This window comes from Chaetura pelagica, unplaced genomic scaffold, assembly GCF_000747805.2.
Source record: "Chaetura pelagica isolate M959 unplaced genomic scaffold, ChaPel_1.0 scaffold546, whole genome shotgun sequence".
Lineage (NCBI taxonomy): Eukaryota > Metazoa > Chordata > Aves > Apodiformes > Apodidae > Chaetura > Chaetura pelagica.
In genome coordinates, this window is record NW_009953798.1 from 292,172 (window position 1) to 306,631 (window position 14,460).

The window sequence follows — 14,460 nt, forward strand, 5'->3', positions numbered from 1 at the left end:
AAAAAAAAAAAAAAAAAAAAGTTATTAGTTTGACCAAGGATATTATGAGCATTTGTGGCATTGTAGAAGAAAACTTCCGAAAGTGTTGATGAATAGCTGCTACCACAGATAATTGTGTGGAAAAAAAAAAAAAAGTGATCATTAGAGCTGTCCAGGGGTAGTCTTGCATTATAAACATGTGGATCCCATATTTTAGAATGCCAAGGATTCCTTTATCCTATGTGAGTCAAAGGCAGCCTTAAACCATTAGAACCAACAACTAATTATGTGGCGGGTTAGTGTGTTTGGCAGCTTTCTGATTTTACAGGGAAAACAGTAAAACATCCTTATTTTCAGAGAAATGTAACAATAACAGGAGACTGCTTAATACTGTACCTAGTTATGGTCTCTTAAGAAGAAGCCTGTAGAAATAGGTGATTTTTCTATATTACCCCATTATTTGACCAGTATGTTCATGCAGATTTGGGAGGTGATTGTACCTACCACGGGCAGTGCAATGCACATTGCAAAGCTTTGTGAGTGTCCTTCTGTCTCCTGACATTCACAAGAAGACAAATATGTGATACAAGCAACAGAGAGACCACAGTTATCCAGTGCTGTTGTCTTGCACAATGAGGAATCAAGTTGAGATCAAGCATAAGAACAAATGAGACCCAAAATTAAACATAACTGTTGAAAGAAACTGTTATATCATTTTGATGTGGAGCTGAGCAGCCGTAGCTAGAACAACAGCTATGTGTTAGACAGTCCCAGTAGGAGGCAACAAACCTGTCATTTGGATAAAGATTGTTGACAGACAAGCAGCAGAAGCCATCTGCAGCACACTGAATTTTAAAAGTCTCATAACTTCCGTACAACATCTCGCAGGGATTCCTTTTTTCATCTGTTTGTACATACTCTGACTACTTCAGAACCTAGACTCACTTCCATCTGCTCATATCTATCAGTGCGTAAGTGGCAACTGGCTCCATTTAATTATAATTTGTGCCCCATTTGCTGTATCTGTTAGAAGCATGTGACTGAGCAGCAGCTTACTGCCTGAGTGAAAACCTGCCTTTCCGGATACTGCAGGTGATGGACAGCTACTTCTGGCAGTCACCATGCATTTTGACTGTTTCTTCTGCAGTGCTTCTGCCTATGTATTATCCCTGCCTTATGCGTTAGGATAGATGGAAAACAGAACAGCCTTTACTCCATCCTGTTTCTTCCAATTTGCAATTATTCACATTGAAATTTAAAAGAATTGTCAAACGTAGGAGAAAAATTAAATTATCATGAATGTGAAAGGTAATTCAGGATTCCACTTGGGTTGGGAGATACAGCTGCACAAACCTCTGAGAAAACTTACTGAGCTGTACTAGTCTCTTAGCAGTTTTCCATTCTCCTGTGTATTTCTGTGGAGACCTAGAAATTTAAGATCTGGCAGAAATCCTGAGGGCCTGGTCCTGCCTCCTAAATGGAAACATATATGGACTGCCAAGTTTCGATTAAGATTTGGATTGGGATCTGAGTTTCCTTATAAACAAATGAAGTAATCTTTCTGCTCAATTCAGTACCCATCAGGCCTTAGTTAGAACATTGATACAGTCTTGGGCACCTCACTTCAAAAAAATTAGCCAATTGGAAAGAGACCAGAAAGAGAGCAAGAGGAGTTCTAGACAACATATACTATTAGGAATGAGTGCAAAAACTTGATTTGTTTAGTCCATAGGGTTTAAGGCTGATTTGTTTCCTATTGAGAGTTATTTCCAAACAAGATAATTGCAATGATTTTGTTTATAGTGCTGCTCCACAAACAGTTACATTGGAAGGGTCAGTGAACTTCAGCACAGAGGCAGGGAAAAGTATCTGGGGGAAGGGAAGGCTGAACGTCCTTAAGCCATCTTCATCAAGAAATCTACCAAATCAGATGTATGCACTAGACAGGGGTGTTTTGTTTTCCTTTATTTTCTCTTGGCATATGAATTGCTACCATTCCTTGCTTAGTATAAGCTGTCAGTTATAACTCCTCCATCTGAGAAACAGATCATATCATGAATTCTGACACTGTCTGTGTCTAATATGCAAGTTATCAAATCATCCAATGTCAGGGTAGAGCACACTGATATGTTCAGACCCTTATATTTTCCATCAACATTGATATAGCTGGCTATCTTTCTGTCTTGGCTCAAAGCATGGAGCTCAGGAAATATGAGCTCTGATTTACAAAGCTAGGTACAGTTGGCTATGCCTGTAACTATCCCATTTCCACAGCATTAATTAAATCCATGTGAAGGAAGCAAACATGTCTATCTACCCTCCTGTAAGAAAAGTTCCAGCATTTTGACTAAATCTGATTATATGCTTGTATTTGAGGGATGAAAGTGATGGACAAGGTATCCTTGAGGGCAGATCTGAACTCATCTTAAGTCACAGCATAGATATGTCCTCAAAGTCACTTCCTGCCTTACCTTTTCTTAAGTTTAACCCATCTAACTTCTGACATTTGACAGAAGGAGTGGTGGTGTTCAGAACTTTTTTTTTAGTTGACTGCTTTCACTGACAAGAGGGGAAAATGTAGGCTAATTGTGTTCCTGAATTTATTTTTTTTATTACATGTCAGGATGTATACTAACTAAAATTATTCCTGATATTCTTATAGCAAAATTTAGAGAGTTCTTTAACAGTTCTCACTGTTGCATCACTAATGAGGTTCTCTCTTCCCATGTACCCTACAGCTGCCACCTTTTTGTTTACTTGGTCTACAGAGGACAGCTGGTTGATTAGTCCTTGCTCTTCTCTGAGATTAAAGCCATAAAAGCAGTAGATAAGGAAAGGACAAGCATTTTATTTTCCTTATTTCCTGTGTGGATATCATCATTGACTCTAATAATTAGTCTTTTACATTGTTTTTAAGCACCATGAGATTTCACATCTTATGCTGATACTGAGCTCAGTGGTCCTGTTTCCACTGCCTTCTGGAGTTTGAATACATATTTCCAGCTTATCCAAATGCATGAGATATGGGTTATGGACTGGAAAGCTCATGGGACATTCACATTTGGCTATAGGTGATCTAAGTAGGACACATTAGCAGCTTGCTTTGTTATCGTTCAGTAGTTTCACTTCTGATTTAGAGCAGAAGGGGTGGAGATCTCAGAAAATACTAATACTAATAAAAAGCATCAAACTGATTTTAACTTCAAATAAAACTTCACTTTTAAGTCAAAGCTGCAGTTATGGTTAAGATATGGTTATTATGTGAGATTTCTGCCCTTACTGTGGTATCATGGGTTCGTACATTAGGCTGCCTTCCAAAGACAACTGCAAAGTCTGTAAGATTACATTTTAGTGTAACTACTTTGCTTCATTGCAAAACCTTCCTAAAACAAGTCTTACTTAGCCCATCTTCAGTTCCCTAGGTTTGTTTTATCTTCTACACCACCATCTTCCTCTTTCTGTTGTCAATTTTTATACAAAACAAATAATAAATAGGAATAACAGTATGTCTTCTAATGGGGATGTTTTAGACTCACTTTGCACAGGTGTAAGTGGTGAAACAGAGTGGAAATTGAGTCAGTTGCCTCATAATCTCTAGCACTTCCCTCTTCCATGACCACATCCCATCGGTCTTATTTTTTTTAAAACCCATCCTAGGAGCAGTTTTTTTAACTATCAAATCTTTAGCATTACACCTCATCACCAACTTTTTCTGACCCAAGTCAATGCCAGTCCAAGGTACCCCTTCAGAGAAGCCCCCTGAAAGGTGTACAAACTGATTCTGAAAAGTCAGTTTAGAGTAATGTTAACGAGGTCTGCCCTCTCCAATTTCCCACCGAGAGCAGCAGCTGCCTCCACAGGCCCTGTAGCTTCTTGACACCATTTGGGAAACTGGAAAGCTTTGGAAGTTCTCAGTCATCATTACATTTTCGCCAGCTGAATTCACTCTTCGTATGGAATATGTCTGCAGACAGAAGGCAAGGGAAGGAGGGACTGCCTGTTGTTTGCCATGTATATGGCATAATCTCTGAAAGGAAGAAATGCAATCTGGTATTTTTCCTCTACATTATGAGAATTGCAATTAAGGTTACAGATTTTTAAAGTGCTTTTTAAGAACTTGTTATACAACTGATGCAGCTACAGAAAAATGGTCACTACCTCACACTGCAAAGTTGCAGTTGGTCTCAGAATGGAGTGGTTCTTATTGCAGTACTGCCTTGATAATACATCTGATACTTTGTTGTTTTTCCCAGAAATTGCTTGACATAACTTTCTTCAAGTTTTTGGACATTTTCTTATTTTTTTTGCTTCATATTACCAGCATTTTTATAAAAACAGGCCATTTAGGGTAAGCTTACAGAATTATGTAAGTACAATTTTTCACTTGTATTTTTATAGTCCCTCTGTGCAGAGCAAGACATCCAGTCAGCTTTCTGTTGCCTCGTTATTTATATAATGATCACTTTTATAAACTATAAAAATACAGTTTATTTAAGTTAAATTTATTTGGTTTCTATTGGGAATTTATTTCTAGCCTTTGGGACCTGTGGAGAGAGCACACACATAGCTACAGGGCACATCTCAAGTTGATATTCAAAATGTTTCTAACTATAATGAGTTGGAAATAGTTTGGGTATTGAAAACTATGCTTTTACAGTGGATGTGGTCAAACGGGATTAGCTGTAATTGTTGAATTTTACAGCATTATGGCTGTGAAATAATAGTATGCTATCTGTTCTAAAACCATAATGGAGGTCTCAGGAATTTTTTTAATTCTTTTTATTTTCCTTGCCAAGTTCCTAAAAAGCATGGAACTAGAAATTAGTAACTACTAATGAGAATTTTCACCCAATAATATTTTTTTAAAATGCTTATTATCAGGCGTAATTAGAAGTCTCTCTGTATGTGGAAATTATGTATTTATTTTCTTGGAATGAAAAGCTTTAAGGCATAGAAATACCTGAGTCCAAGCAATGAAACTGGCATGAAATAACCCCAGGCAGCACTACAGACTGTGGGAAGAGTGGCTGGAGAGGGCGACCCAGCAGAGAGACCTGGGAGTACTGGTTGACAACCAGTTGAACATGAGCCAGCAGTGTGCCCAGGAGGCCCAGAAGGCCAATGGCATCCTGGCTTGTACCAGGAATAGTGTGGTCAGCAGGAGCAGGGATGTGATTCTCCCCCTGTACTCAGCACTGGTGAGGTCTCACCTCAAGTCTTGTGTCCAGTTCTGGGCCCCTCACTTCAAGAAGGATCTTGAGGTGCTGGAGCAGGTCCAGAGGAGAGCAACGAGGCTGGTGAAGGGACTAGAGGGAAAGTCTTATAGGGATAGGCTGAGGGAGTTGGGATTGTGTAGCCTGGAGAAGAGGAAACTCAGGGGGGACCTTATCACTCTCTTCAACTACCTGAAGGGAGGTTGTGGTCAGGTGGGGACTGGGCTCTTTTTCCAGGCGACTAGCTGTAAGACAAGAGGGCATGGCCTCAAGCTGCTCCAGGGGAGGTTTAGGTTGGATATTAGGAAGTACTTCCCCATGGAGAGGGTGATTAGACATTGGAATGGACCTCCCAGGAAACTGGTAGAGGCATGGTCCCTGTATGTGTCCAAGGAAAGGCTGGATGTGGCACTTAGTGACATGGTCTAGCTGGTGTGGTGGTGTTGGTCATAGGTTGGACTTGATCTTAAAGGTCTTTTCCAGCCTTGGTGATTCTATGAATGGCATAAAATCAGATACAAGAAACATACAAGGAATTACGTTGAAATGCTTTTTTGTTTCAGTCTTCATAGAAAAGAAGCATAAGCTCCAAAGAGAAGCTGCTGTTTATTGGAAAAAGAACAAAATTAAAATCAGTTGGATATTTTATCTGTTTTTTTTGACAAAATTTACTTGCCCTGCTTTGTAGGTTGGCCAAGCCCCTAGGCGTTCATTCTGAACACTTGAGGAGAAAAACAGCTCCCCAAATACCTGAGGAAGTAGCAAATATAATACCTGTGTTTAAGATGGGAAAAAATAGACCCAGAGATGAGTCAGCATATGCTGAGAAAAAAAATAAGAGAAAAATAATTTTTAAATATATGTTTCTAAACAACTAAGAAATTATCAACCAATAATAATAATGGAAATTTCATTATTTTCTTATTGCAGTAGAATAGAAGTCAAATCGCAATGCATGACTCTAATACCTTGAGGAAAATACAAAATTTTTATGCCCTTGAAAAAGTAGATTTCATTAGATGGTGAAAATAGTACAGTTTAAAGTTCACACTTTATGTCTCAATTTCTTTTTTTATACATGCCTGCTAAATTTAATAATGAGTCAAAAATAATAAAATACCTATTTTCACCCTTACATCAAAATAATTTTATTTAAATCCAATGTATTTCAAAGTTTTGAAAAGTCCTTATGACTTCTCCTTGTAGATCCATGTTAGACAAGATGGTGCTTACTTGCTGACCTTTGAAATTTTTGTCTACATCACTGACACCTTTGAAAAGTTTCCAAGACTCAGAATCCTAAACTAGTCTGTGTTGGAAGGAACCTTACAGATCATCTAGTTCCAACCCTTCTGCTATGAGCAGGGACACCTCCCACTAGACCTGGTTGCTACAAGCCCCATCCAACCTGACCTTGAACACTTCCAGGGGTGGGACAGCCACAATTTCCCTGGGCAACCTGCTCCAGTGTCTCACCACCCTCACAGTGAAGAATTTCTTCCTAATGTCAACCTAAATGCCCCCTTTTTCAGCTCAAAACCATTACCAGTCATCCTATCATTCCATGCCCTGTATCAGTGCACATTAAGAGCCACCTTTTGCCTTTGGTAGATTTCTACCAAACTCCTGAGAGAATATCCTCCTGAGTAGCAGGGTAGGTAAGCACCAGATTAAGTCCCTGGTACTCAAGGGGTAATAAATAAAGAGTATTAAAGAAAAACAGCCATTAAAATGTGTCCTCCTGCCCCAGAAATACTGCAGAGGTTAGAATATGCAAAACAGTCACTGAAAGGTATACATTTTTCAATTTCCAAATACACAAAACACACTGAATGAGAGTAACTATAGAATCATTGGTGATGATATTGAATTGATAATAGTTCAGAAAAATTCAGCTACATCTGGCTGAATTAAATAGAGTAACTAGGTATAATCAAGCTAGTTACTGTGGATATAATGTAAGTGTGGCAACATAACTCCTTATGACCTCCTCAACCCTTCTGCTATGAGCAGGGACACCTCCCACTAGACCTGGTTGCTACAAGCCCCATCCAACCTGACCTTGAACACTTCCAGGGGTGGGACAGCCACAATTTCCCTGGGCAACCTGCTCCAGTGTCTCACCACCCTCACAGTGAAGAATTTCTTCCTAATGTCAACCTAAATGCCCCCTTTTTCAGCTCAAAACCATTACCAGTCATCCTATCATTCCATGCCCTGTATCAGTGCACATTAAGAGCCACCTTTTGCCTTTGGTAGATTTCTACCAAACTCCTGAGAGAATATCCTCCTGAGTAGCAGGGTAGGTAAGCACCAGATTAAGTCCCTGGTACTCAAGGGGTAATAAATAAAGAGTATTAAAGAAAAACAGCCATTAAAATGTGTCCTCCTGCCCCAGAAATACTGCAGAGGTTAGAATATGCAAAACAGTCACTGAAAGGTATACATTTTTCAATTTCCAAATACACAAAACACACTGAATGAGAGTAACTATAGAATCATTGGTGATGATATTGAATTGATAATAGTTCAGAAAAATTCAGCTACATCTGGCTGAATTAAATAGAGTAACTAGGTATAATCAAGCTAGTTACTGTGGATATAATGTAAGTGTGGCAACATAACTCCTTATGACCTCCTTTCAGCTCCCCCACTGAGAACATAGTGGACTGTGAGACTGCAAACAAACCCTACCAGCAAAAAATACTAGATCTTCATTAATTATATTAAAACTGTTGTTACTTTAACCTAGGTATTTTACTGAAGAGAGATGTATCCCTATCACTCAAGTGCAAAATACTTTAAATGGGTTAATTAAATAATCTATAGAAGTTATCTATATATATTATTGTCACAAGGATATTATGACAAAACACAACTCAGTTAACTCCTCATCAACATAAAAATCAATAACTTTTGTTGTTAATTACTGCTATTGTTAGAAATGGACCCAGCCTAGTTTTGCTCATGCCATAATTCACATTATAGCAATTCATTTCTATAGAAAGAATTAATTGAATTCTTTTCATGATTTTTTTACACAGAAAATACAAAAAAAAAACCCCACACGTGACTCCTGTAAAAAGAAGTGGGCATTCTGGCAGTGTTCCCACCACATTCTTACCCCTTAGTATTTTGTCATCCACATAATTTAAGGCACTCTACTTAAGTCTGATTTTGAGCAGAAATACTTCAGGAGTTACCTCATGGAAGAGAAATATTAAAGACCACCGCTCTGTATTAGTACTTTCACAGAAAAAAGAGCAACTTTGGCTTTTATTTTACGTGAAAATGAGCAACATTTTAAGAATGAAACAAACATAGTAGGCCTTGTCTGGTATGGATTCACTGATCTGCTTGTATCAATGACATGGTATATGTGATCTGACTATCAAGAACTAATTAAGGAGCCCTCACAGATTTTCTTGGGAGAGTATAATTCTTTTCATCTTGCATATGGAAAATCATATACGGCTTCTTCACAACAGTAGACAAGTTAGCCTTTAAAGTTGGTCATGGGTCTTAACTGACTCTTCCCTCTTCCTAGATTACAGAGTTCTGATAGGTTATAGCTCCTCTTATTTCCACCTAAGTTCCTTGTGCTAATTCTCAGGCTAACATTACATGTAAGTAAATAGTGGAAGTTGTGTTCAGAGTTTTCATTTAAACAACTAGCAGTATCTTTTCTGCGTGGCAGTAGTTAGGCAATTCCAGATAACAGTGGGGACTTCGCTGTTCCTGAGTTGGGCACTACTGATTTTGGGAACTGTTGGTTTTACACCATCACACCCAGCAGACTTGCAGTGCCATATATAACTGTGCATTCACTCTGTTCAAGTCCGATTTTCAACCTGAGAGGCAATTAATGCAGAATTGCTCTCAAATGGCTTTAAGAAGCTCCATGAATATTCAGGTCTTTCACAACATGGGTCTAGTTTTCTTGCTTTGTATGTGCAACACTGTCATTAACACAGCTGATTTTTCACATTAAAATTAAGAAACTTACCATAAAAATCCTGAAGCAGAAGGCTTTATCAATTTCTTTATTTTTTAAATAATACTAGATGATCTTCAAAGTCCCTTCCAACCCAAACAGTTCTATGATTTATGTCTGTCAACATTTATGCATTTTGATATCAATATTTAAGGACAAGAATCCACTGCTTTCACTTCTTTATAGGTTTGGATTATGAACTTCTTTTTTATATTATTGTTTCTGATTATTTTGGTCAGTTTTCTAAAGGGCTTTACTAGATCCTAGACCAACTGTTTTTTATATTGCAGTTCTCACTGAAATCTTTTTTACACGACAGGTCTATGGACCTCCTAGCTGTGACCAATGCCTCTTTCTAAGTAAACACAAAATCTCTGGTAATTGTACTGGATTTTCTATATCTTCTTATTAAAATTAAGTAGTTTATATTAGTATAGGTTCTGATATATACTTTGAAAAGCATCCAGGAAAGGTCAGCTTTCAATTTTCCATGCTTGATTCATAGTCACTGCTCAGCTAACATCAGAGCCTCTGCTTCTAGTCACAGAGCAAGTAACACCCTTACTCCAGAGTTGCATAGACCAGTTCAGTGGCCATATAGAATGACTTTTGTATTGTAAATATAGCGGTCATTTTCAACAATATTTACAGTGAAAGAACTTCCTCATTACCTGCTCTGAACAAGGAGGTCCAAATGGTTCTGTAGTTTGAAGAAACTGCATCCTGTTTTCAGGGACAGAAAATCAGCATTTCCAGAAAAATCACTGCATACCACATTACACTGTTGGCTTCAGTTGATGTGTGGTTGCTATAAGCAAATGAAAATCATATGGCTTTTCCAGTACTACCCTGCTCAGATGAAAATCATAAAACATATTTAAGAGGAAATTGTAGCAGATTCTTCTTTTTTTTAAGCAAGCAGCAACTCATCCATGTTTTTCCAGCTGAACTGTTAATCATATTGTCTGTTGGCTTGGTTTAGGATGTTCTTTAAAATTTTGCAACATTTTTGCCCCTCTTGTAGATTGCCCATCAGTGACCACTGAGTTGGTCGGGCTATTGTTCTGATATCTTTAACATCTACTTTAGTATCGGGAGAAATTTGGAGCCAGGCATATTACCTGAATAAACAATTTAGAAGTTATTTGTTAGAGCCATATTTATCCTCTATGAAGAAGCTGTGCCCAAAAAACAGTCATCCTGTTATTTTAATGATAGCAGAGAAGGGATCTTTAAAGTCACTAAGTAAGTTGTCGTAACTTCTACAAATCAGTATATTTCTAAGCAGAACACAGAAATGAAAAGATCTGTCTCCCATTATTGGTCCCTTGAGACAACCAGTATAGCAGAAAGTTTGTTCTAAAGAGAAAAATTAATCATATTTATTGCAAACAGAGAAAAATGTTTCTGATATCTGAAAGACAAAGATAATGTGGCCGCTAGGGTTAGTCTTACTATATCCCAAAATGTCAACACATTTGCCAAAAGTGAATTTATCAGCTCAGTGAAGCCAAGAGATTTAGTTTATCTAAATGTCCTACAAGGAATAAATAGTTTACCACTGGTTTTGAAGACTACAATAAATCTAATATTTTATTGACATGTGCAATAGATTTAATGTAATGCTGTGGTTCATATGTCTCTTCTGATAAATTTTAGTAAAATCTATGCTAAGAAGATGGCGCTGCTTCAGTATGGGGCTTAAAATGCGGGGTTAGCAAAGGAAATGTCAATTAAAACAATGTTTGTGCATATTCTTGCAATGCCTTAGCAAAGAATTTTGCTAAAGTTTGTTGGTCAGTTTGTTCTAAATATTAGAAGTTTTGTACTTCTCAGGCTTATTGTCTTTTCTATGGTGAGAAAATCTTCTAATGAAGTTACTAAATAGCTCGTTTTTTACTTTTTAGGCATATTGGAGATAACATCTGTAGAAATTGGAGTTGTGGCAGTTAAGTCTGTTAAGAGCAACTATTATTTAGCCATGAACAAGAAAGGAAAAGTCTACGGCTCTGTAAGTATTTTTTTACCTTCCAGCTGGATTGCAGTAGTCAGCATAGTTCCCTCTCTTATCTACTGAAAACCTCACTTGTTTGCGTATTACTACTAATTAGAGCTGAAATGAGCTGTTCATCAAAATGTCATCCTTTGCTAAACCGGCAGCCCCCTTGTCCACAAGCTTCCTATTGCTTGTTAAGTTCATATTATACTGAAACAGCTCCCTATTTTCTTTATTAATTAGCACAGAAGATTATGGGCAGCACTGAGAGGTACAGATTTATAAATCAGCAAATAGATAAGTTTGTCTGGAGAGAATTTGGGTATCATTTGAAATTTTTCCATAAATACTCCATTTGTATTTGTGAAAGTTTGGGATCACTGATGTTTTCATGAAGGGGGGAGGAAAAAAGCAAAACAAACAAACAAAAAAAAACACAACAAACAAATAAAATAAAACCCATACACAACCAACTAAAAAAACCCCAGTAACTAGCCAGACATTTTAATAAGAAGCAATATGATCTATAAATCTCACTACTAAACACAAGTTTACCCTCACACATCCACATGACTACACAAATTAGCAAATTATTCTGGTTTTAAACCTGTTTTTTTTTTTTTAATTTTTTAACTATTTTGCCAATACCAGTCAGTTTGAGCCCATATAAAAGTAAACTGTTTCAAGTCGTCTGCAAAGGTGATGAGCCAACCTTCAAATTATTCATTGTGCAGAATATCAGTAGGCTAGAAAGAGGGCAGGTTACAGGTAAGTACTGGGACTGGGTTCATCCTTGGGAAATGTAGCTAAAACTCCTACCTCTGCTGAGATTAAAGAGGTAATGCCAGTCTCAACTGAGACTCAAGGGGCTAGAAGTAATTTTGCCCTCTTTTTTTAAGGAAGCATTTCTAAGTAGTGGCTTTAGTTCATACAAACTAGATAAACTGTCCTCTCTCATCTGCACTGTGGCTAGTCACTCTCAGTTCAAAAAGTTACGTCTGACTTTTTAAACTCCTGGGCAGTGTTGGAGAATCTCAGTGAGGAAATAAGAGACCAGATAAATGTTTCTTAAACTCCTGTAAATACAGATTTTAATTTCTAGAAATACAGTGGTCAGAAATGCAGAGTAAGCTGTGCTAAATCCTGCCACACTGAGAGGTGAAAGGCTATACTGAGTGACCAACAAAGTTGTCACTTGTAATTTAAACTACACACATTGATCATGGGTATGCTTCTGTATATATGTGAAGATGTTAGCTGAAATTTTCATCTTCAGTTCACATATCTCAGTTTACAGTGTTTAGCTAAGGCATTTTTGATGGTACATCCCAAAGCCTGAGATAAGATTTGCTGCCCAAGTTGTTAGCCATGGTTCATGTGGTCAGAGTCCATCCAAATCCAGATACACACGAAAAAAAAGTCAAAGCAGCTTTCATGTACCATAGGTGGAAACTGCTGCCATAAGATTTCAGTAATTCATGGTGTATTAGAAATAGTGTTGACAGGAGGCTACGAATGTGAAAAGCCTTTTTTTTCATTCCAGCTGAGATAATGTTTCAATATTCACATCATAAAATCACAACATAATGACATATCAAAACCTATTCCATAATACTTCAGAGATTTCAAGAATGCTTCTGTTATTATTTTTTCCATCCTCCAAAGACATGCAGTTTCATATTACTATTACTACAGCATGGCAGCTTGCAGATGGATATGAAAAACAAAACCAATAAAAATTGTAAAAACACTCTTAAGCATGTGCACAATGGACATTGATGCAGGGTTATGCTGAAATTTGTTTGAAATGAGCTAAGTAGTCTTGGGATAACACTCAGACCTCTGCAAATATGACTACTTAACTGCATCACAACATTATCTGTTCTCCCTGTATTATCTAAAAATAGAGATAAAAGTTTGGATTCAAGTACAATTCTGTATTTGGGAAAACAAGTAAGACTGTTCTCTGTCAAATACATTTCCATTTGACTGAGTTTGGCCAGAATGAGAGAGCAAAAGAAGACTCACTATTTGGTTTCTTTACCAAAATAAGTTGCTGGCAAATAGGAGAACTTACTGCCACTTAAAAATGTGATTGGTGGTCACCTACCTTCTTAATACTTTGATGTCAGAGGTGGTATGTTATGGCAAAAAAATATATTAAATTATCTATATGTAGCTTTCTGAATACGGGCAGTATCATCATTTTGTAGAGAGTCGTCTCGATAATGTCTTCCCCAACAGTCATTGTTCAACTAACTGTTAATGCCAAAGTCAAAGAGAATTCTGGGAGTCAAACTCTGAATATGCACAAATCTATGCATAAATCAGATAGGAATGGGAAATATATATTTTTAATATTCTTATGTTCTTTTTGTTAATGTGGATACTTTCCATATATTTCCTAGCTGTATATAAGGATTCTGGTCATAGTAAAACATCCAGGAAATTCTTATCTGTATCATGGAAGCTGTTTTATTATTCAGACATATTTCTTGTCTTGTTCATAGATACATGAAATCTTCTTAAACATTTTAGAAACTATTTACCTTCAGTATGCTGAAAATCTGAAAGATTATAGTTATTCTGAATTTGTGCATTTGTTTTCTTCTTTTAACAGAAGGAATTTAACAGTGATTGCAAACTGAAGGAGAGAATAGAAGAAAATGGGTACAACACATATGCATCCTTAAATTGGAAGCACAATGGAAGGCAAATGTTTGTGGCCCTGAATGGAAGGGGAGCCACAAAGAGAGGACAGAAAACAAGAAGGAAAAACACTTCAGCTCACTTTCTTCCAATGGTTGTAATGGCATAGATGAAGGAAATATTTTATTGATGCAGTTGAAACACAGGCTGTTATGTCAAGAATATTCGGTATTCCTCTTGAAGAGTAAAGGCAAGGAAATAGTGCAGACATCTGCTTGTTTGAAAAGAGAGCAGGGGAAGTCTTTGAAGGTTTTGTACTCATTGCTGGCACATGAAATACTTTTATTTAGTTCGTTGTCATATCTTAAAATCAAGATAGAAGCTGGATCAAATGGGATTGAAGTTATTGCCAGTGTGAACAATTTGATTTTATTTTTTTTTCTCTGCAATGGAACTTAAGGGACATGAGACAATCTGTTTAATTATCTTCGTGGGGAAAGTTATTTATGGAATACTAACTCATATCAAAGACCTTAATTACTCATTCAAGCCTAATGATCCAATGAACAGTTAGACACACAAGCATTTACTGGAAGCACTTGGGTCATATGCACAAATAATGACATTTC

The 14,460-nt window shown here is 37.2% G+C and overlaps 1 protein-coding gene across 1 annotated transcript in view; it reads left to right on the forward strand.

Moving 5' to 3' along the window:
- FGF10 (fibroblast growth factor 10) overlaps window positions 1–14,071 on the forward strand; it is a 59,038-nt gene extending 44,967 nt beyond the window's left edge. Inside the window, exons 2-3 of the mRNA XM_010001154.1 lie at window positions 11,094–11,197; window positions 13,803–14,071. Of these exons, the coding sequence (XP_009999456.1) occupies window positions 11,094–11,197; window positions 13,803–14,000 (302 nt within the window). The 3' untranslated portion in view covers window positions 14,001–14,071. The remainder of the gene's footprint in view (window positions 1–11,093; window positions 11,198–13,802) is intronic.
- The last annotated feature ends 389 nt before the right edge of the window (window positions 14,072–14,460 follow it).